At 43.0% G+C, this 20188-nt stretch overlaps 3 protein-coding genes across 3 annotated transcripts in view; all 3 read right to left on the bottom strand.

Moving 5' to 3' along the window:
* Positions 1-987: 987 nt before the first annotated feature.
* On the bottom strand, positions 988-1890 carry LOC115415714 (pollen-specific leucine-rich repeat extensin-like protein 1). Its single transcript, XM_030129353.1, has 2 exons — positions 1769-1890; positions 988-1679 (listed from the first exon to the last, which is right to left on the bottom strand). The coding sequence occupies exons 1-2, from the start codon at positions 1888-1890 to the stop codon at positions 1136-1138; spliced, it is 666 nt and encodes a 221-aa protein (XP_029985213.1). The 3' UTR covers positions 988-1135.
* otos2 (otospiralin 2) lies at positions 1702-16930 on the bottom strand. Its single transcript, XM_030129354.1, has 4 exons — positions 16792-16930; positions 11680-11783; positions 11354-11386; positions 1702-2137 (listed from the first exon to the last, which is right to left on the bottom strand). Exons 2-4 carry the CDS (start codon positions 11744-11746, stop codon positions 1956-1958), a joined length of 282 nt encoding a protein of 93 aa, XP_029985214.1. The 5' UTR covers positions 11747-11783; positions 16792-16930; the 3' UTR covers positions 1702-1955.
* A 741-nt stretch (positions 16931-17671) lies between these two features.
* dph3 (diphthamide biosynthesis 3) overlaps positions 17672-20188 on the bottom strand; it is a 2878-nt gene continuing 361 nt past the window's right edge. The window contains 2 exon segments of the mRNA XM_030129355.1: positions 17672-17812; positions 18082-18156. Of these exon segments, the coding sequence (XP_029985215.1) occupies positions 17738-17812; positions 18082-18156 (150 nt within the window). The 3' untranslated portion in view covers positions 17672-17737.

Genomic DNA, 20188 nt, shown 5'->3' with positions numbered 1-20188 from the left:
GATACCACGTAGCGGAAACGCAGCATAAAATGTTCAGTTGTTGGTTGAACAGGACAGAGCAGCACAGCCAACCACCTGGAGGGGGCGGGGTCTAAGTGTCTCCTGTGCATTTAAAGGGCCAGCGCTCCAAACCACCTTTGTGGAGTCATTAGTCAGAAATCGTGTTGAAGATGGACCTGTGGAGAAGAATGAATGAAGAGCATTTACAGCTGATGGAGAGCACAGAGAAATGAGGGAAAAGGAAGAACATTAAAAAACCTAATGTCACTGTTTGAAGGAGTGTTTCTCTAAAACGCTGCTGTCATGAAACCAAGTGTTGAAACTTCATCCACCTGCAGCTGACTTCTAGTTTCCAAACAGATCCATCTGATTTCAGAAAAGGTTTCATTAAACAAAAACCACTTAAATAAAGACATAAACTGTGACCTATGACATGAAAAGGGTTCAAACTTCAGTTCTTTGAATGTTCTTTAACACACAGTTCCATTTCTAATACTTCTAAACTTTAGACTTTGGATATTTAATCAGATTTATTTTATTCAAACATTTAGACCACATCACACCCAGAACCGCAACAAACAACTTCATTTGTCAGTGATAGAAAATATTTCATTTCTTGTCCTTATTGTGTTTGTGGTCGTCTGTCCTTGGGTTCATGGGCGTCTTTGGGTCTTTTCTTGGGTTCATGGGCGTCTTTGGGTCTTTTCGGTCTTTTCTTGGGTTCATGGGCGTCTGTGGGTCTTTTCTTGGGTTCATGGGCGTCTTTGGGTCTTTTCGGTCTTTTCTTGGGTTCATGGGCGTCTGTGGGTCTTTTCGGTCTTTTCTTGGGTTCATGGGCGTCTTTGGGTCTTTTCGGTCTTTTCTTGGGTTCATGGTCGTCTTTCGGTCTTTTCTTGGGTTCATGGGCGTCTGTGGGTCTTTTCTTGGGTTCATGGGCGTCTTTGGGTCTTTTCGGTCTTTTCTTGGGTTCATGGGCGTCTTTGGGTCTTTTCGGTCTTTTCTTGGGTTCATGGGCGTCTTTGGGTCTTTTCGGTCTTTTCTTGGGTTCATGGTCGTCTTTCGGTCTTTTCTTGGGTTCATGGTCGTCTTTCGGTCTTTTCTTGGGTTCATGGTCGTCTTTGGGTCTTTTCGGTCTTTATTTGGGTTCATGGGCATCTTTCGGTCTTTTCTTGGGTTCATGGTCGTCTTTCGGTCTTTTCTTGGGTTCATGGTCGTCTTTCGGTCTTTTCTTGGGTTCATGGGCGTCTTTGGGTCTTTTCGGTCTTTTCTTGGGTTCATGGTCGTCTTTCAGTCTTTTCTTGGGTTCATGGTCGTCTTTCGGTCTTTTCTTGGGTTCATGGTCGTCTTTCGGTCTTTTTTTGGGTTCATGGGCATCTTTCGGTCTTTTCTTGGGTTCATGGTCGTCTTTCGGTCTTTTCGGTCTTTTCTTGGGTTCATGGGCATCTTTCAGTCTTTTCTTGGGTTCATGGGCGTCTTTCAGTCTTTTCTTGGGTTCATGGGCGTCTTTGGGTCTTTTCTTGGGTTCATGGGCGTCTTTGGGTCTTTTCTTGGGTTCATGATCATCTTTAGGTCTTTTCGGTCTTTTTTTGGGTTCATGGGCATCTTTCGGTCTTTTCTTGGGTTCATGGTCGTCTTTCGGTCTTTTCGGTCTTTTCTTGGGTTCATGGGCGTCTTTCGGTCTTTATTTGGGTTCATGGGCATCTTTCGGTCTTTTCTTGGGTTCATGGTCGTCTTTCGGTCTTTTCGGTCTTTTCTTGGGTTCATGGGCATCTTTCGGTCTTTTCTTGGGTTCATGGGCGTCTTTCGGTCTTTTCTTGGGTTCATGGGCATCTTTCGGTCTTTTCTTGGGTTCATGGGCGTCTTTCGGTCTTTTCTTGGGTTCATGGGCATCTTTCGGTCTTTTCTTGGGTTCATGGGCGTCTTTCCTTCTCGGGTTCATCGTGATCTTTCCGTCTTTACTCGTCGGGTTCATGGCTGCCGTACCCGAGTCGGTCAGCGGAGGGAAAATGAGCCCAGAAGGTTCGAGCCAGGTCATCAATTCGCTCGTATCCGGCATGTTTTCGCAATTCTTCCACCCATCCGAAGAAGTCAGAGGCTGTCATGGCCCAGTTGGGGACGTCACGCTTCTGTCGTTCATCTGGAAAAAGAAACAGCACCACGGTTATGTCAGTAGTACATGTGAGTTTAGCTATCTCTAACCCTACACACAGTTTAGCTAACTCTAACCCTACACACAGTTTAGCTAACTCTAACCCTACACACAGTTTAGCTAACTCTAACCCTACACAAACAGTTTAGCTAACTCTAACCCTACACACAGTTTAGCTAACTCTAACCCTACACACAGTTTAGCTAACTGTAACCCTATACACACAGTTTAGCTAACTCTAACCCTACACACAGTTTAGCTAACCCTACACACACAGTTTAGCTAACTCTAACCCTACACACAGTTTAGCTAACTCTAACCCTACACACAGTTTAGCTAACTGTAACCCTATACACACAGTTTAGCTAACTCTAAACCTACACACAGTTTAGCTAACTCTAACCCTACACACAGTTTAGCTAACTCTAACCCTACACACAGTTTAGCTAACTCTAACCCTATACACACAGTTTAGCTAACTCTAACCCTACACACACAGTTTAGCTAACTCTAACCCTACAGACACAGTTTAGCTAACCCTAACCCTACACACAGTTTAGCTAACTCTAACCCTATACACACAGTTTAGCTAACTCTAACCCTACACACACAGTTTAGCTAACTCTAACCCTACACACACAGTTTAGCTAACTCTAACCCTACACACACAGTTTAGCTAACTCTAACCCTACACACAGTTTAGCTAACTCTAACCCTACACAAGGTTTAGCTAACTCTAACCCTACACACACAGTTTAGCTAACCCTACACACGCAGTTTAGCTAACCCTAACCCTAAACACACAGTTTAGCTAACCCTACCCCTACACACACAGTTTAGCTAACCCTACACACACAGTTTAGCTAACTCCAACCCTACACACACAGTTTACCTAACTCTAACCCTACACACAGTTTAGCTAACTCTAACCCTACACAAACAGTTTAGCTAACTCTAACCTTACACACAGTTTAGCTAACTCTAACCCTACACACAGTTTAGCTAACTGTAACCCTATACACACAGTTTAGCTAACTCTAACCCTACACACAGTTTAGCTAACTCTAACCCTACACACAGTTTAGCTAACTCTAACCCTACACACAGTTTAGCTAACTGTAACCCTATACACACAGTTTAGCTAACTCTAAACCTACACACAGTTTAGCTAACTCTAACCCTACACACAGTTTAGCTAACTCTAACCCTACACACAGTTTAGCTAACTCTAACCCTATACACACAGTTTAGCTAACTCTAACCCTACACACACAGTTTAGCTAACTCTAACCCTACAGACACAGTTTAGCTAACCCTAACCCTACACACAGTTTAGCTAACTCTAACCCTATACACACAGTTTAGCTAACTCTAACCCTACACACACAGTTTAGCTAACTCTAACCCTACACACACAGTTTAGCTAACTCTAACCCTACACACACAGTTTAGCTAACTCTAACCCTACACACAGTTTAGCTAACTCTAACCCTACACAAGGTTTAGCTAACTCTAACCCTACACACACAGTTTAGCTAACCCTACACACGCAGTTTAGCTAACCCTAACCCTAAACACACAGTTTAGCTAACCCTACCCCTACACACACAGTTTAGCTAACCCTACACACACAGTTTAGCTAACTCCAACCCTACACACACAGTTTAGCTAACCCTACACACACACTTTAGCTAACTCTAACCCTACACACACACTTTAGCTAACTCTAACCCTACACACACAGTTTAGCTAACTCTAACCCTACACACACAGTTTAGCTAACTCTAACCCTACACACAGTTTAGCTAACTCTAACCCTACACACACAGTTTAGCTAACTCTAACCCTACACACAGTTTAGCTAACTCTAACCCTACACACAGTTTAGCTAACTCTAACCCTACACACAGAGTTTAGCTAACCCTACACACGCAGTTTAGCTAACCCTAACACTACACACACAGTTTAGCTAACTCTACCCCTACACACACAGTTTAGCTAACCCTACACACACAGTTTAGCTAACTCCAACCCTACACACACACTTTAGCTAACTGTAACCCTATACACACAGTTTAGCTAACTCTAAACCTACACACAGTTTAGCGAACTCTAACCCTACACACACAGTTTAGCTAACTCTAACCCTACACACACAGTTTAGCTAACTCTAACCCTACACACAGTTTAGCTAACCCTAACCCTACACACACAGTTTAGCTAACTCTAACCCTACACACAGTTTAGCTAACCCTAACCCTACACACACAGTTTAGCTAACTCTAACCCTACACACAGTTTAGCTAACTCTAACCCTACACACAGTTTAGCTAACTCTAGCCCTACACACACAGTTTAGCTAACTCTAACCCTACACACAGTTTAGCTAACTCTAACCCTACACACAGTTTAGCTAACTCTAACCCTACACACACAGTTTAGCTAACCCTACACATGCAGTTTAGCTAACCCTAACCCTACACACACAGTTTAGCTAACCCTACCCCTACACACACAATTTAGCTAACCCTACACACACAGTTTAGCTAACCCTAACCCTACACACACAGTTTAGCAAACCCTACACACAGTTTAGCTAACCGTAACCCTACACACACAGTTTAGCTAACCCTAACCCTACACACACAGTTTAGCTAACTCCAACCCTATACACACAGTTTAGCTAACTCTAACCCTACACACACAGTTTAGCTAACTCTAACCCTACACACAGTTTAGCTAACTCTAACCCTACACACACAGTTTAGCTAACTCTAACCCTACACACAGTTTAGCTAACTCTAACTCTACACACAGTTTAGCTAACTCTAACCCTATACACACAATTTAGCTAACTCTAAACCTACACACAGTTTAGCTAACTCTAACCCTACACACACAGTTTAGCTAACTCTAACCCTACACACACAGTTTAGCTAACTCTAACCCTACACACAGTTTAGCTAACTCTAACCCTATACACACAGTTTAGCTAACTCTAACCCTACACACAGTTTAGCTAACTCTAACCCTACACACAGTTTAGCTAACTCTAACCCTAAACACACAGTTTAGCTAACCCTACACACGCAGTTTAGCTAACCCTACCCCTACACACACAGTTTAGCTAACCCTACACACACAGTTTAGCTAACTCTAACCCTACACACACAGTTTAGCTAACCCTAACCCTACACACACAGTTTAGCTAACCCTAACCCCACACACAGTTTAGCTAACCCTAACCCTACACACACAGTTTAGCTAAACCTATCCCCACACACAGTTTAGCTAACCCTACATACACAGTTTAGCTAACCCTAACCCTACACACACAGTTTAGCTAACCCTAACCCCACACACAGTTTAGCTAACCCTACCCCTACACACACAGTTTAGCTAACCCTAACCCTACACACAGTTTAGCTAACTGTAACCCTATACACACAGTTTAGCTAACTCTAAACCTACACACAGTTTGGCTAACTCTAACCCTACACACACAGTTTAGCTAACTTTAAACCTACACACAGTTTAGCTGACTCTAACCCTACACACAGTTTAGCTAACTCCAACCCTACACACAGTTTAGCTAACCCTAACCCTACACACACAGTTTAGCTAACTCTAACCCTACACACAGTTTAGCTAACTCTAACCCTACACACACAGTTCAGCTAACCCTACACACACAGTTTAGCTAACCCTACCCCTACACACACAGTTTAGCTAACCCTACACACACAGTTTAGCTAACCCTACACACAGTTTAGCTAACCGTAACCCTACACACACAGTTTAGCTAACCCTAACCCTACACACAGTTTAGCTAACTCCAACCCTACACACACAGTTTAACTAACTCTAACCCTACAAACACAGTTTAGCTAACTCTAACCCTACACACAGTTTAGCTAACTCTAACCCTACACACACAGTTTAGCTAACTCTAACCCTACACACAGTTTAGCTAACTCTAACCCTACACACACAGTTTAGCTAACCCTACACACGCAGTTTAGCTAACCCTAACCCTACACACACAGTTAAGCTAACCCTACCCCTACACACACAGTTTAGCTAACCCTACACACGCAGTTTAGCTAACCCTAACCCTACACACACAGTTTAGCTAACCATACCCCTACACACACAGTTTAGCTAAACCTACACACACAGTTGAGCTAACTCCAACCCTACACACACAGTTTAGCTAACCCTAACCCTACACACAGTTTAGCTAACTGTAACCCTATACACACAGTTTAGCTAACTCTAACCCTAAACACAGTTTAGCTAACTCTAACCCTACACACAGTTTAGCTAACCCTAACCCTACACACACAGTTTAGCTAACTCTAACCCTACACACAGTTTAGCTAACCCTAACCCTACACACACAGTTTAGCTAACTCTAACCCTACACACAGTTTAGCTAACTCTAACCCTACACACACAGTTTAGCTAACCCTACACACACAGTTTAGCTAACCCTACCCCTACACACACAGTTTAGCAAACCCTACACACACAGTTTATCTAACCCTACACACACAGTTTAGCTAACCCTACACACAGTTTAGCTAACCGTAACCCTACCCACACAGTTTAGCTAACCCTAACCCTACACACAGTTTAGCTAACTCCAACCCTACACACACAGTTTAACTAACTCTAACCCTACAAACACAGTTTAGCTAACTCTAACCCTACACACAGTTTAGCTAACTCTAACCCTACACACACAGTTTAGCTAACTCTAACCCTACACACAGTTTAGCTAACCCTTACCCTGCACACACAGTTTAGCTAACCCTACATACACAGTTTAGCTAACCCTAACCCTACACACACGGTTTAGCTAACCCTACATACACAGTTTAGCTAACCCTAACCCTACACACACAGTTTAGCTAACCCTAACCCTCCACACACCGTTTGGCTAACCCTAACCCTACACACACAGTTTAGCTAACCCTACATACACAGTTTAGCTAACCCTAACCCTACACACACAGTTTAGCTAATCCTAACCCTACACACATAGTTTAGCTAACCCTAACCCTACACACACAGTTTAGCTAACCCTAACCCTACACACAGTTTAGCTAACCCTACACACACAGTTTAGCTACCCCTAACCCTACACACACAGTTTAGCTACCCCTAACCCTACACGCACAGTTTAGCTAACCCTAACCCTACACACACAGTTTAGCTAACCCTAACCCTACACACACAGTTTAGCTAACCCTACATACACAGTTTAGCTAACCCTAACCCTACACACACAGTTTAGCTAACCCTAACCCTACACACACAGTTTAGCTAACCCTAACCCTACACACACAGTTTAGCTACCCCTACACACACAGTTTAGCTAACCCTACACACACAGTTTAGCTAACTCCAACCCTACACACACAGTTTAGCTAACCCTAACCCTACACACAGTTTAGCTACCCCTACACACAGTTTAGCTAACCCTACATACACAGTTTAGCTAATCCTAACCCTACACACACAGTTTAGCTAACCCTACACACACAGTTTAGCTAACCCTAACCCTACACACAGTTTAGCTACCCCTACACACACAGTTTAGCTAACCCTACACACACAGTTTAGCTAACCCTACATACACAGTTTAGCTAATCCTAACCCTACACACACAGTTTAGCTAATCCTAACCCTACATACACAGTTTAGCTAATCCTAACCCTACACACACAGTTTAGCTAATCCTAACCCTACACACACAGTTTAGCTAACCCCACACACACAGTTTAGCTAACCCTACACACAGTTTAGCTATCCCTAACCCTACATACACAGTTTAGCTATCCCTAACCCTACATACACAGTTTAACTAACCCTACACACAGTTTAGATATCCCTAACCCTACATACACAGTTTAGCTATCCCTAACCCTACACACACAGTTTAGCTACCCCTAACCCTACACACACAGTTTAGCTAACCCTACATACACAGTTTAGCTAACCCTACATACACAGTTTAGCTATCCCTAACCCTACACACACAGTTTAGCTAACCCTAACCCTACACACACAGTTTAGCTACCCCTACACACACAGTTTAGCTAACCCTAACCCTACACACACAGTTTAGCTAACCCTACACACACAGTTTAGCTAACCCTACACACACAGTTTAGCTACCCTAACCCTACATACACAGTTTAGCTATCCCTATACACGCAGTTTAGCTAACCCTAACCCTAGACACAGTTTAGCTACCCCTACACACAGTTTAGCTAACCCTACATACACAGTTTAGCTAATCCTAACCCTACACACACAGTTTAGCTAACCCTACACACACAGTTTAGCTAATCCTAACCCTACACACACAGTTTAGCTAACCCCACACACACAGTTTAGCTAACCCTACACACAGTTTAGCTATCCCTAACCCTACATACACAGTTTAGCTATCCCTAACCCTACATACACAGTTTAGCTAACCCTACACACAGTTTAGATATCCCTAACCCTACACACACAGTTTAGCTAACCCTACATACACAGTTTAGCTAACCCTACATACACAGTTTAGCTATCCCTAACCCTACACACACAGTTTAGCTAACCCTACATACACAGTTTAGCTAACCCTACATACACAGTTTAGCTATCCCTAACCCTACACACACAGTTTAGCTAACCCTACATACACAGTTTAGATATCCCTAACCCTACATACACAGTTTAGCTAACCCTAACCCTACACACACAGTTTAGCTACCCCTAACCCTACACACACAGTTTAGCTACCCCTACACACACAGTTTAGCTAACCCTAACCCTACACACACAGTTTAGCTAACCCTACACACACAGTTTAGCTAACCCTACACACACAGTTTAGCTAACCCTAACCCTACACACAGTTTAGCTACCCCTACACACAGTTTAGCTAACCCTACATACACAGTTTAGCTAATCCTAACCCTACACACACAGTTTAGCTAACCCTACACACACAGTTTAGCTAACCCTAACCCTACACACAGTTTAGCTACCCCTACACACACAGTTTAGCTAACCCTACACACACAGTTTAGCTAACCCTAACCCTACATACACAGTTTAGCTAATCCTAACCCTACACACACAGTTTAGCTAATCCTAACCCTACATACACAGTTTAGCTAATCCTAACCCTACACACACAGTTTAGCTAACCCTACATACACAGTTTAGCTAATCCTAACCCTACACACACAGTTTAGCTAACCCTACACACACAGTTTAGCTAACCCTAACCCTACACACAGTTTAGCTACCCCTACACACACAGTTTAGCTAACCCTACACACACAGTTTAGCTAACCCTAACCCTACATACACAGTTTAGCTAATCCTAACCCTACACACACAGTTTAGCTAATCCTAACCCTACATACACAGTTTAGCTAATCCTAACCCTACACACACAGTTTAGCTAACCCTACACACACAGTTTAGCTAATCCTAACCCTACACACACAGTTTAGCTAACCCCACACACACAGTTTAGCTAACCCTAACCCTACACACACAGTTTAGCTAACCCTACACACAGTTTAGATATCCCTAACCCTACATACACAGTTTAGCTATCCCTAACCCTACATACACAGTTTAGCTAACCCTACACACAGTTTAGATATCCCTAACCCTACATACACAGTTTAGCTATCCCTAACCCTACACACACAGTTTAGCTAACCCTACATACACAGTTTAGCTAACCCTACATACACAGTTTAGCTACCCCTAACCCTACACACACAGTTTAGCTACCCCTACACACACAGTTTAGCTAACCCTAACCCTACACACACAGTTTAGCTAACCCTACACACACAGTTTAGCTAACCCTACACACACAGTTTAGCTAACCCTAACCCTACACACACAGTTTAGCTAACCCTACACACAGTTTAGCTATCCCTAACCCTACATACACAGTTTAGCTATCCCTAACCCTACATACACAGTTTAGCTAACCCTACACACAGTTTAGATATCCCTAACCCTACATACACAGTTTAGCTATCCCTAACCCTACACACACAGTTTAGCTAACCCTACATACACAGTTTAGCTAACCCTACATACACAGTTTAGCTACCCCTAACCCTACACACACAGTTTAGCTACCCCTACACACACAGTTTAGCTAACCCTAACCCTACACACACAGTTTAGCTAACCCTACACACACAGTTTAGCTAACCCTACACACACAGTTTAGCTAACCCTACACACACAGTTTAGCTAACCCTAACCCTACACACACAGTTTAGCTAACCCTACACACAGTTTAGCTATCCCTAACCCTACATACACAGTTTAGCTATCCCTAACCCTACATACACAGTTTAGCTAACCCTACACACAGTTTAGATATCCCTAACCCTACATACACAGTTTAGCTATCCCTAACCCTACACACACAGTTTAGCTAACCCTACATACACAGTTTAGCTAACCCTACATACACAGTTTAGCTACCCCTAACCCTACACACACAGTTTAGCTACCCCTACACACACAGTTTAGCTAACCCTAACCCTACACACACAGTTTAGCTAACCCTACACACACAGTTTAGCTACCCTAATCCTACATACACAGTTTAGCTATCCCTATACACACAGTTTAGCTAACCCTAACACTACACACACAGTTTAGCTAACCCTAACCCTACACACACAGTTTAGCTACCCCTACACACACAGTTTAGCTAACCCTAACACTACACACACAGTTTAGCTAACCCTAACCCTACACACAGTTTAGCTAACCCTACACACACAGTTTAGCTACCCCTACACACACAGTTTAGCTAACCCTAACACTACACACACAGTTTAGCTAACCCTAACCCTACACACAGTTTAGCTAACCCTACACACACAGTTTAGCTAACCCTAACCCTACACACAGTTTAGCTAACCCTACACACACAGTTTAGCTAACCCTAACCCTACACACAGTTTAGCTAACCCTACACACACAGTTTAGCTAACCCTAACCCTTATACAACCCACATCAGAACGTCAACACTGGCTAATCACTGAGTATTGGTGTTAAAGTAACGACTGTGTGGTCTTTGTTTTGTGTTTGGTTGGATGACCTCTGACCCTAACCCAGGGGTCATCAGGTTCGTTTTAGTCTCATTTCAACACCCACCTTCAGCTGTGTTGGCTCCGCCCTCCTCTGCACCTGAAACACAAACCAACACATTGATCGGACTTCATTTCGGACTGGTTAAATATCGTATTTTTATTGAAGGTTCAGATTCAGAGCAGAGTGAGGCGTCGCTTGCTGTAAAGATCTGAGCTGCAGGTCAAAGGTCAAACACACACTACTGAGGAGGAGGAGTTGACACACCAGGCCTTTAACATCTGAACTCTAAGTCACAACAGCGTCATGAACCCGCTGAACCAGATCCACCTGGTCCGGTTCCAAACGGTTCCACCTCAGCCGGACAGGACAGGAAGTGGGCGTGGCCTCACCTGCGGGACGCAGCATCGTGAGGACGGCGACCAGAAGGAAGGCGGCGAGCAGAAGACGAGACGCCATGGGTTCAGACGGAGACGTTCAATGACCCGGAGAAAATCTGAGAAGAAAAAAAAAAAACAGATTCATGTGGAAAAGTCTAAATTCAAGACCTAACCCTGACCCCTGACCCTCTAACCCAGGGCTGTCAAACTCATGTTAGTTTAGTTCCATATTCAGCTAAATTTGATCTGCAGTGGACCCAACCAGAAAATAAGAACAGAATAATATATAATGACAACTGCAAATATTCGTCTTTGTTTTAGTGTAAAAAAAAACGAACATTAAATTATGAAAATACTTACTTTTATAAACTATCCAGACCAAAAAAAAAACTGAAAAAACTGAAATTTAAATTAAAAAACATAAGAAAAATCAGTGTAATTTTCTCAGTCTTCTTCCTCCACTTCTCATTAGTCCATGTGCATTCTGGATCAGATCTACAAATCATAATATAATAATAATAATAATAATAATAATAATAATAATAATAATAAACTTTATTTGTATAGCACCTTTCATACAGAAATTGTAGCCCAAAGTGCTTCACACTGAATGAAAAAATACAATATTAAAATACATTAAGATTTGATTATGCATCAAGAAATAAGATGAAATTTGAGAGAAATACAATAAAATAAAAACAAAAAATAAAAACAGCGCACATTAACATATTTGATTATGCATAGAATTTTTGAAGTGCAAGAAATAAGATGAAATTTGAAATACAATAAAATGAAAAATAAAAACAGAAATACAATTAAAAAAAAAACAAAAAAAAAAAACAACTCTACAAAGACACTAAACACTGAGGAACAGGAAGAAAAGAGTTCAAACTGGACTGAATTTAATACAGACATTTCAGGTTGGACACATTTGTTCAGGTTAGTCACATTTTATTGGTACAGGAGAGTTTGGAAATGGAAAGATTCTCATAGTTTAATGTGATTCTTTGCACTAAAACAAAGAAAAAAATTAAGTTTTTAATTCTAGATTATTTTGTCTTCATTCAAGATTTTTCTTTATTTAATTGAAGATTTTTTTTGGCTTAATTCAAGATTTTTTTCCTTAATTCAAGCTAAATTTTTTTTTGCTTAATTCAAGACTGTGGAATTTTTGCACTTGGTAAAAACATCCCAGGGGCTGAACTGGACCCTTTGGTGGGACACATTTGGGCCCCGGGCCGCATGTTTGACACCCCTGGTCTAACCCTAACCCTAACACTGGTTTAATGATACTGGTGGACATGTCAGGGGTTAGTATTAACACTGGTTTAATGATACTGGTGGACATGTCAGGGGTTAGTATTAACACTGGTTTAATGATACTGGTGGACATGTCAGGGGTTAGTATTAACACTGGTTTAATGATACTGGTGGACATGTCAGGGGTTAGTATTAACACTGGTTTAATGATACTGGTGGACATGTCAGGGGTTAGTATTAACACTGGTTTAATGATACTGGTGGACATGTCAGGGGTTAGTATTAACACTGGTTTAATGATACTGGTGGACATGTCAGGGGTTAGTATTAACACTGGTTTAATGATACTGGTGGACATGTCAGGGGTTAGTATTAACACTGGTTTAATGATACTGGTGGACATGTCAGGGGTTAGTATTAACACTGGTTTAATGATACTGGTGGACATGTCAGGGGTTAGTATTAACACTGGTTTAATGATACTGGTGGACATGTCAGGGGTTAGTATTAACACTGGTTTAATGATACTGGTGGACATGTCAGGGGTTAGTATTAACACTGGTTTAATGATACTGGTGGACATGTCAGGGGTTAGTATTAACACTGGTTTAATGATACTGGTGGACATGTCAGGGGTTAGTATTAACACTGGGTTAATGATACTGGTGGACATGTCAGGGGTTAGTATTAACACTGGTTTAATGATACTGGTGGACATGTCAGGGGTTAGTATTAACACTGGTTTAATGATACTGGTGGACATGTCAGGGGTTAGTATTAACACTGGTTTAATGATACTGGTGGACATGTCAGGGGTTAGTATTAACACTGGTTTAATGATACTGGTGGACATGTCAGGGGTTAGTATTAACACTGGTTTAATGATACTGGTGGACATGTCAGGGGTTAGTATTAACACTGGTTTAATGATACTGGTGGACATGTCAGGGGTTAGTATTAACACTGGTTTAATGATACGGGTGGACATGTCAGGGGTTAGTATTAACACTGGTTTAATGATACTGGTGGACATGTCAGGGGTTAGTATTAACACTGGTTTAATGATACTGGTGGACATGTCAGGGGTTAGTATTAACACTGGTTTAATGATACTGGTGGACATGTCAGGGGTTAGTATTAACACTGGTTTAATGATACTGGTGGACATGTCAGGGGTTAGTATTAACACTGGTTTAATGATACTGGTGGACAATGTCAGGGGTTAGTATTAACACTGGTTTAATGATACTGGTGGACATGTCAGGGGTTAGTATTAACACTGGTTTAATGATACTGGTGGACATGTCAGGGGTTAGTATTAACACTGGTTTAATGATACTGGTGGACATGTCAGGGGTTAGTATTAACACTGGTTTAATGATACTGGTGGACATGTCAGGGGTTAGTATTAACACTGGTTTAATGATACTGGTGGACATGTCAGGGGTTAGTATTAACACTGGTTTAATGATACTGGTGGACATGTCAGGGGTTAGTATTAACACTGGTTTAATGATACTGGTGGACATGTCAGGGGTTAGTATTAACACTGGTTTAATGATACTGGTGGACATGTCAGGGGTTAGTATTAACACTGGTTTAATGATACAGGTGGACATGTCAGGGGTTAGTATTAACACTGGTTTAATGATACTGGTGGACATGTCAGGGGTTAGTATTAACACTGGTTTAATGATACTGGTGGACAATGTCAGGGGTTAGTATTAACACTGGTTTAATGATACTGGTGGACATGTCAGGGGTTAGTATTAACACTGGTTTAATGATACTGGTGGACATGTCAGGGGTTAGTATTAACACTGGTTTAATGATACTGGTGGACATGTCAGGGGTTAGTATTAACACTGGTTTAATGATACTGGTGGACATGTCAGGGGTTAGTATTAACACTGGTTTAATGATACTGGTGGACATGTCAGGGGTTAGTATTAACACTGGTTTAATGATACTGGTGGACATGTCAGGGGTTAGTATTAACACTGGTTTAATGATACTGGTGGACATGTCAGGGGTTAGTATTAACACTGGTTTAATGATACTGGTGGACATGTCAGGGGTTAGTATTAACACTGGTTTAATGATACTGGTGGACATGTCAGGGGTTAGTATTAACACTGGTTTAATGATACTGGTGGACATGTCAGGGGTTAGTATTAACACTGGTTTAATGATACTGGTGGACATGTCAGGGGTTAGTATTAACACTGGTTTAATGATACTGGTGGACATGTCAGGGGTTAGTATTAACACTGGTTTAATGATACGGGTGGACATGTCAGGGGTTAGTATTAACACTGGTTTAATGATACTGGTGGACATGTCAGGGGTTAGTATTAACACTGGTTTAATGATACTGGTGGACATGTCAGGGGTTAGTATTAACACTGGTTTAATGATACGGGTGGACATGTCAGGGGTTAGTATTAACACTGGTTTAATGATACTGGTGGACATGTCAGGGGTTAGTATTAACACTGGTTTAATGATACTGGTGGACATGTCAGGGGTTAGTATTAACACTGGTTTAATGATACTGGTGGACATGTCAGGGGTTAGTATTAACACTGGTTTAATGATACTGGTGGACATGTCAGGGGTTAGTATTAACACTGGTTTAATGATACTGGTGGACATGTCAGGGGTTAGTATTAACACTGGTTTAATGATACTGGTGGACATGTCAGGGGTTAGTATTAACACTGGTTTAATGATACTGGTGGACAATGTCAGGGGTTAGTATTAACACTGGTTTAATGATACTGGTGGACATGTCAGGGGTTAGTATTAACACTGGTTTAATGATACTGGTGGACATGTCAGGGGTTAGTATTAACACTGGTTTAATGATACTGGTGGACAATGTCAGGGGTTAGTATTAACACTGGTTTAATGATACTGGTGGACATGTCAGGGGTTAGTATTAACACTGGTTTAATGATACTGGTGGACATGTCAGGGGTTAGTATTAACACTGGTTTAATGATACTGGTGGACATGTCAGGGGTTAGTATTAACACTGGTTTAATGATACTGGTGGACATGTCAGGGGTTAGTATTAACACTGGTTTAATGATACTGGTGGACATGTCAGGGGTTAGTATTAACACTGGTTTAATGATACTGGTGGACAATGTCAGGGGTTAGTATTAACACTGGTTTAATGATACTGGTGGACATGTCAGGGGTTAGTATTAACACTGGTTTAATGATACTGGTGGACATGTCAGGGGTTAGTATTAACACTGGTTTAATGATACTGGTGGACATGTCAGGGGTTAGTATTAACACTGGTTTAATGATACTGGTGGACATGTCAGGGGTTAGTATTAACACTGGTTTAATGATACTGGTGGACATGTCAGGGGTTAGTATTAACACTGGTTTAATGATACGGGTAGTTTTTGTTCAGTGTTGGATCCTCATCGACTTACACTGAACACATATTTACTCATCTTGACTCAATCCTGTGTTGTTTCTACTTTTTGACATCAGTGGGATTGCATGTTCAAACTGGAGTTACCAAGTTAAAACCAGAGTTAAACCCAGAGTTAAACCCAGAGTTAAAACCCAGAGTTAAACTGGAGTTAAACCCAGAGTTAAAACCCAGAGTTAAACTGGAGTTAAACCCAGAGTTAAACTGAAGTTAAAACCAGAGTTAAAACCAGAGTTAAACCCAAAGTTAAAACCCAGAGTTAAACTGGAGTTAAACCCAGAGTTAAACTGAAGTTAAACCCAAAGTTAAACCCAGAGTTAAACTGGAGTTAAACCTAGAGTTAACCTTTAACCAGAGTTAACGGTAGTGTGTGGGATCTGAGTCTGTGAACGGACGTGTTGTGGGTTTACCTGGTATCAGTAGAGTCCAGTCGCTGTGGATCTGGTCTTGGTGGACCTGGTCTTGGACCTGGTAGATGTGGATCTGGACGCTGTCCCTGGTCTTCTGCAGGTTCTGGTGGGTCCTCCTCTCTTTTCTCCGTTCTCACACGTCGTCCACACATTCCTGACCTTTGACCTCAGACGTCTGTAGAAGAAGAGCATCTTTATCTGGTCCAACGTGGCAGACCTGCCTCTGCGGAAACATTAAAGGGATCACATGCAGGGTCGGTGGGTTCTGGAGGACCCACCCAGACCGGACCCACCCAGACCGGACCCTAAACCTGCAGACCCAGACATGAGATCAGAACTTTAGGAAATACCAACGTCCACAAACTCAGACGAAGTGAGTACGATTCAGCGGATTTCTACAGAAAAAAACAGGTGAAAAAGAGTAGAAGAAGACGGAGGTGAAGAGAAAAACAGCAGAAGAAGAAGACGGAGGTGAAGAGAAAAACAGCAGAAGAAGAAGACGGAGGTGAAGAGAAAAACAGCAGAAGAAGAAGACGGAGGTGAAGAGAAAAACAGCAGAGGAAGAAGACGGAGGTGAAGAGAAAAACAGCAGAGGAAGAAGACGGAGGTGAAGAGAAAAACAGCAGAGGAAGAAGACGGAGGTGAAGAGAAAAACAGCAGAGGAAGAAGACGGAGGTGAAGAACGAGGCGCTGAGCTGGACTGGAACACAATCATCTTTAATTTAACACTGGGTTTGACTGGAGTTAACCATAAAAACGGGTGTTGGACAGGAAACACAGGAGTCCTTCAGTTTATGAGGTCAAACACTGCCCCCACTGGACACACCCTGACACTGCAGCCACAACAGGCCGGGGGGGGGGGGGGGGCTCAGGGGGTCTGCAGGGGGTCTGCAGGGTACTTCAGGGGGTCTTTCAGGAAGTCTTTCAGGTGGTCTTCAGGTGGTCTTCAGCTCTGGACCAGCTCCAGTTTAGACTCTGAAGACGACGGCGCTGCAACTGTTTCTCCGACTGCGAACAAGTCCTGAAAAAAAAACACAAAAGAAAGGCGGAGATTTAAGAACGAAAGGACTGAAAAAAAAGAAAAGAAAAAAGAAAAAACAGGAAAAAAACAAAACAAAACAAAACTTAAAAGCAAGGAACCAAGTAAAGAGTCTGAGGGTCTGGTCTGGGGGTCTGGTCTAAGGGTCCAGGTCTTGGGGTCCAGGTCTTGAGGTCCAGGTCTTGGGGTCCAGGTCTTGAGGTCCAGGTGTTGGGGTCCAGGTCTTGGGGTCCAGGTCCACAGACACAGACCTTGTCATAAATGACTTTAACGATGAGTGAACAGCTGGGACAGGAGGCCACGTCCTCACCACTCTGCAGGTCTTCCTGAGGACAGAGACCAGACCACATTAGACCAGAACAGGGTAGACCAGAGACCAGACCAGGTTAGACCAGACCAGGGTAGTTTAGAGACCAGAACAGGTTACACCAAGTTAGACCAGGTTAGACCAGACTACATTAGACCAGGTTAGACCAGACCAGGTTAGACCAAGGACTAGACCCGGTAAGACCAGGTAGGACCAGGGACCAGACCAGGTTAGACCAGGTTAGGCCAGACCACATAGACCAGGTTAGACCAGACCAGGTTAGACCAAGGACTAGACCAGGTAAGACCAGGGACCAGACCAGGTTAGACCAAGGACTAGACCAGGTAAGACCAGGGACCAGACCAGGTTAGACCATAACCAGATCAGGTTAGACCAGGTTAGACCAGTTTAAACCAGACCAGGTTAGACCAGACCAGCTCAGACCAAGTTAGACCAGACCAGTTTAAACCAGACCAGGTTAGATCAGACCAGGTAAGACCAGTTTAAACCAGACCAGGTTAGACCAGAGACCAGACCAGGTTAGACCAAGTTAGACCAGACCAGGTTAGACTAAGTTAGACCAGACCAAGTTAGACCAGAGCAGGTTAGACCAGACCAAGTTAGACCAGGCCACGTTAGACCAGTTTAAACCAGACCAAGTTAGACCAGTTTAAACAGACCAGGTTAGACCAGACCAGGTTAGACCAGTTTAAACCAGACCAAGTTAGACCAGGTTAGACCAGTTTAAACCAGACCAGGTTAGACTAGTTTAAACCAGACCAGGTTAGACCAGACCAGGTTAGACCAGTTTAAACCAGACCAGGTTCGACCAGTTTAAACCAGACCAGGTTAGACTAGTTTAAACCAGGTTAGACCAGACCAGGTTAGACCAGTTTAAACCAGACCAGGTTCGACCAGTTTAAACCAGACCAGGTTCGACCAGTTTAAACCAGACCAGGTTAGACTAGTTTAAACCAGGTTAGACCAGACCAGGTTAGACCAGTTTAAACCAGACCAGGTTAGACCAGTTTAAACCAGACCAGGTTAGACCAGACCAGGTTAGACTAGTTTAAACCAGGTTAGACCAGACCAGGTTAGACCAGTTTAAACCAGACCAGGTTCGACCAGTTGAAACCAGACCAGGTTTGACCAGGTTAGACCAGACCAGGTCAGACCAGGCCAGGTTAGACCAGACCAGGTCAGAGCAGTTGAAACCAGACCAGGTTAGACCAGACCACGTCAGACCAGGCCAGGTTAGACCAGTTTAAACCAGACCAGGTTAGACCAGACCAGGTTAGACCAGTTTAAACTAGAAGCACTCGGAGAGCGCAGACCTCCGCCAAGGCTGATCAGTGCCCCCCCCCCCCCCCCCGTGGGCCCCCCCACGCCAAGGAGGTTCTGTTTTTGCCAGGGTTTGTCTGTCTGTTTGTCTGTCCGTTAGTGTGCAACATAACTCAAAAAGTTATGGACTAACCCCCCGATCACCACCAAAATTTAATCATTTCTTCCTTATCCCATTTCCAACAAACCCTGAAAATTTCATCCAAATCTGTCCATAACTTTTTGAGTTATGTTGCACACTAACGGACAGACAAACAAACAAACCCTGGCAAAAACAGAACCTCCTTGGCGGAGGAAACCAGACCAGGTCAGAGCAGTTGAAACCGGACCAGGTTAGTCCAGACCAGGTCAGTCCAGACCAGGTCAGAGCAGTTGAAAGCAGTGCTAAACGTACTCTAAGTCCTGCTTCATCCTCCTGTTGGACTGAGCACACACACACACACACACACACACACACACACACACACACACACACACACACACACACACACACACACAGAGCTGTGGTCACAGTCTCAGCTTCAGATGCTAAAACTTATCATCTCTTTTTCTGTTTTTATTGACTTAAACTTGCCGTCAACCACTCATAACTGTCGTAACAACAACGTAACAACAGCCGTAGCTCTCTCTGCACATGCGCACCAAAGGCCAAGGCACAGGACCTAAGCAGTCAGTGCATGACCATGAATACGAACAGAAACACACAAACC

This window comes from Sphaeramia orbicularis, unplaced genomic scaffold (assembly GCF_902148855.1).
Source record: "Sphaeramia orbicularis unplaced genomic scaffold, fSphaOr1.1, whole genome shotgun sequence".
NCBI lineage: Eukaryota > Metazoa > Chordata > Actinopteri > Kurtiformes > Apogonidae > Sphaeramia > Sphaeramia orbicularis.
Note: the sequence above shows the minus strand (reverse complement) of the source record. Positions and strands in the feature narration are given on the sequence as shown.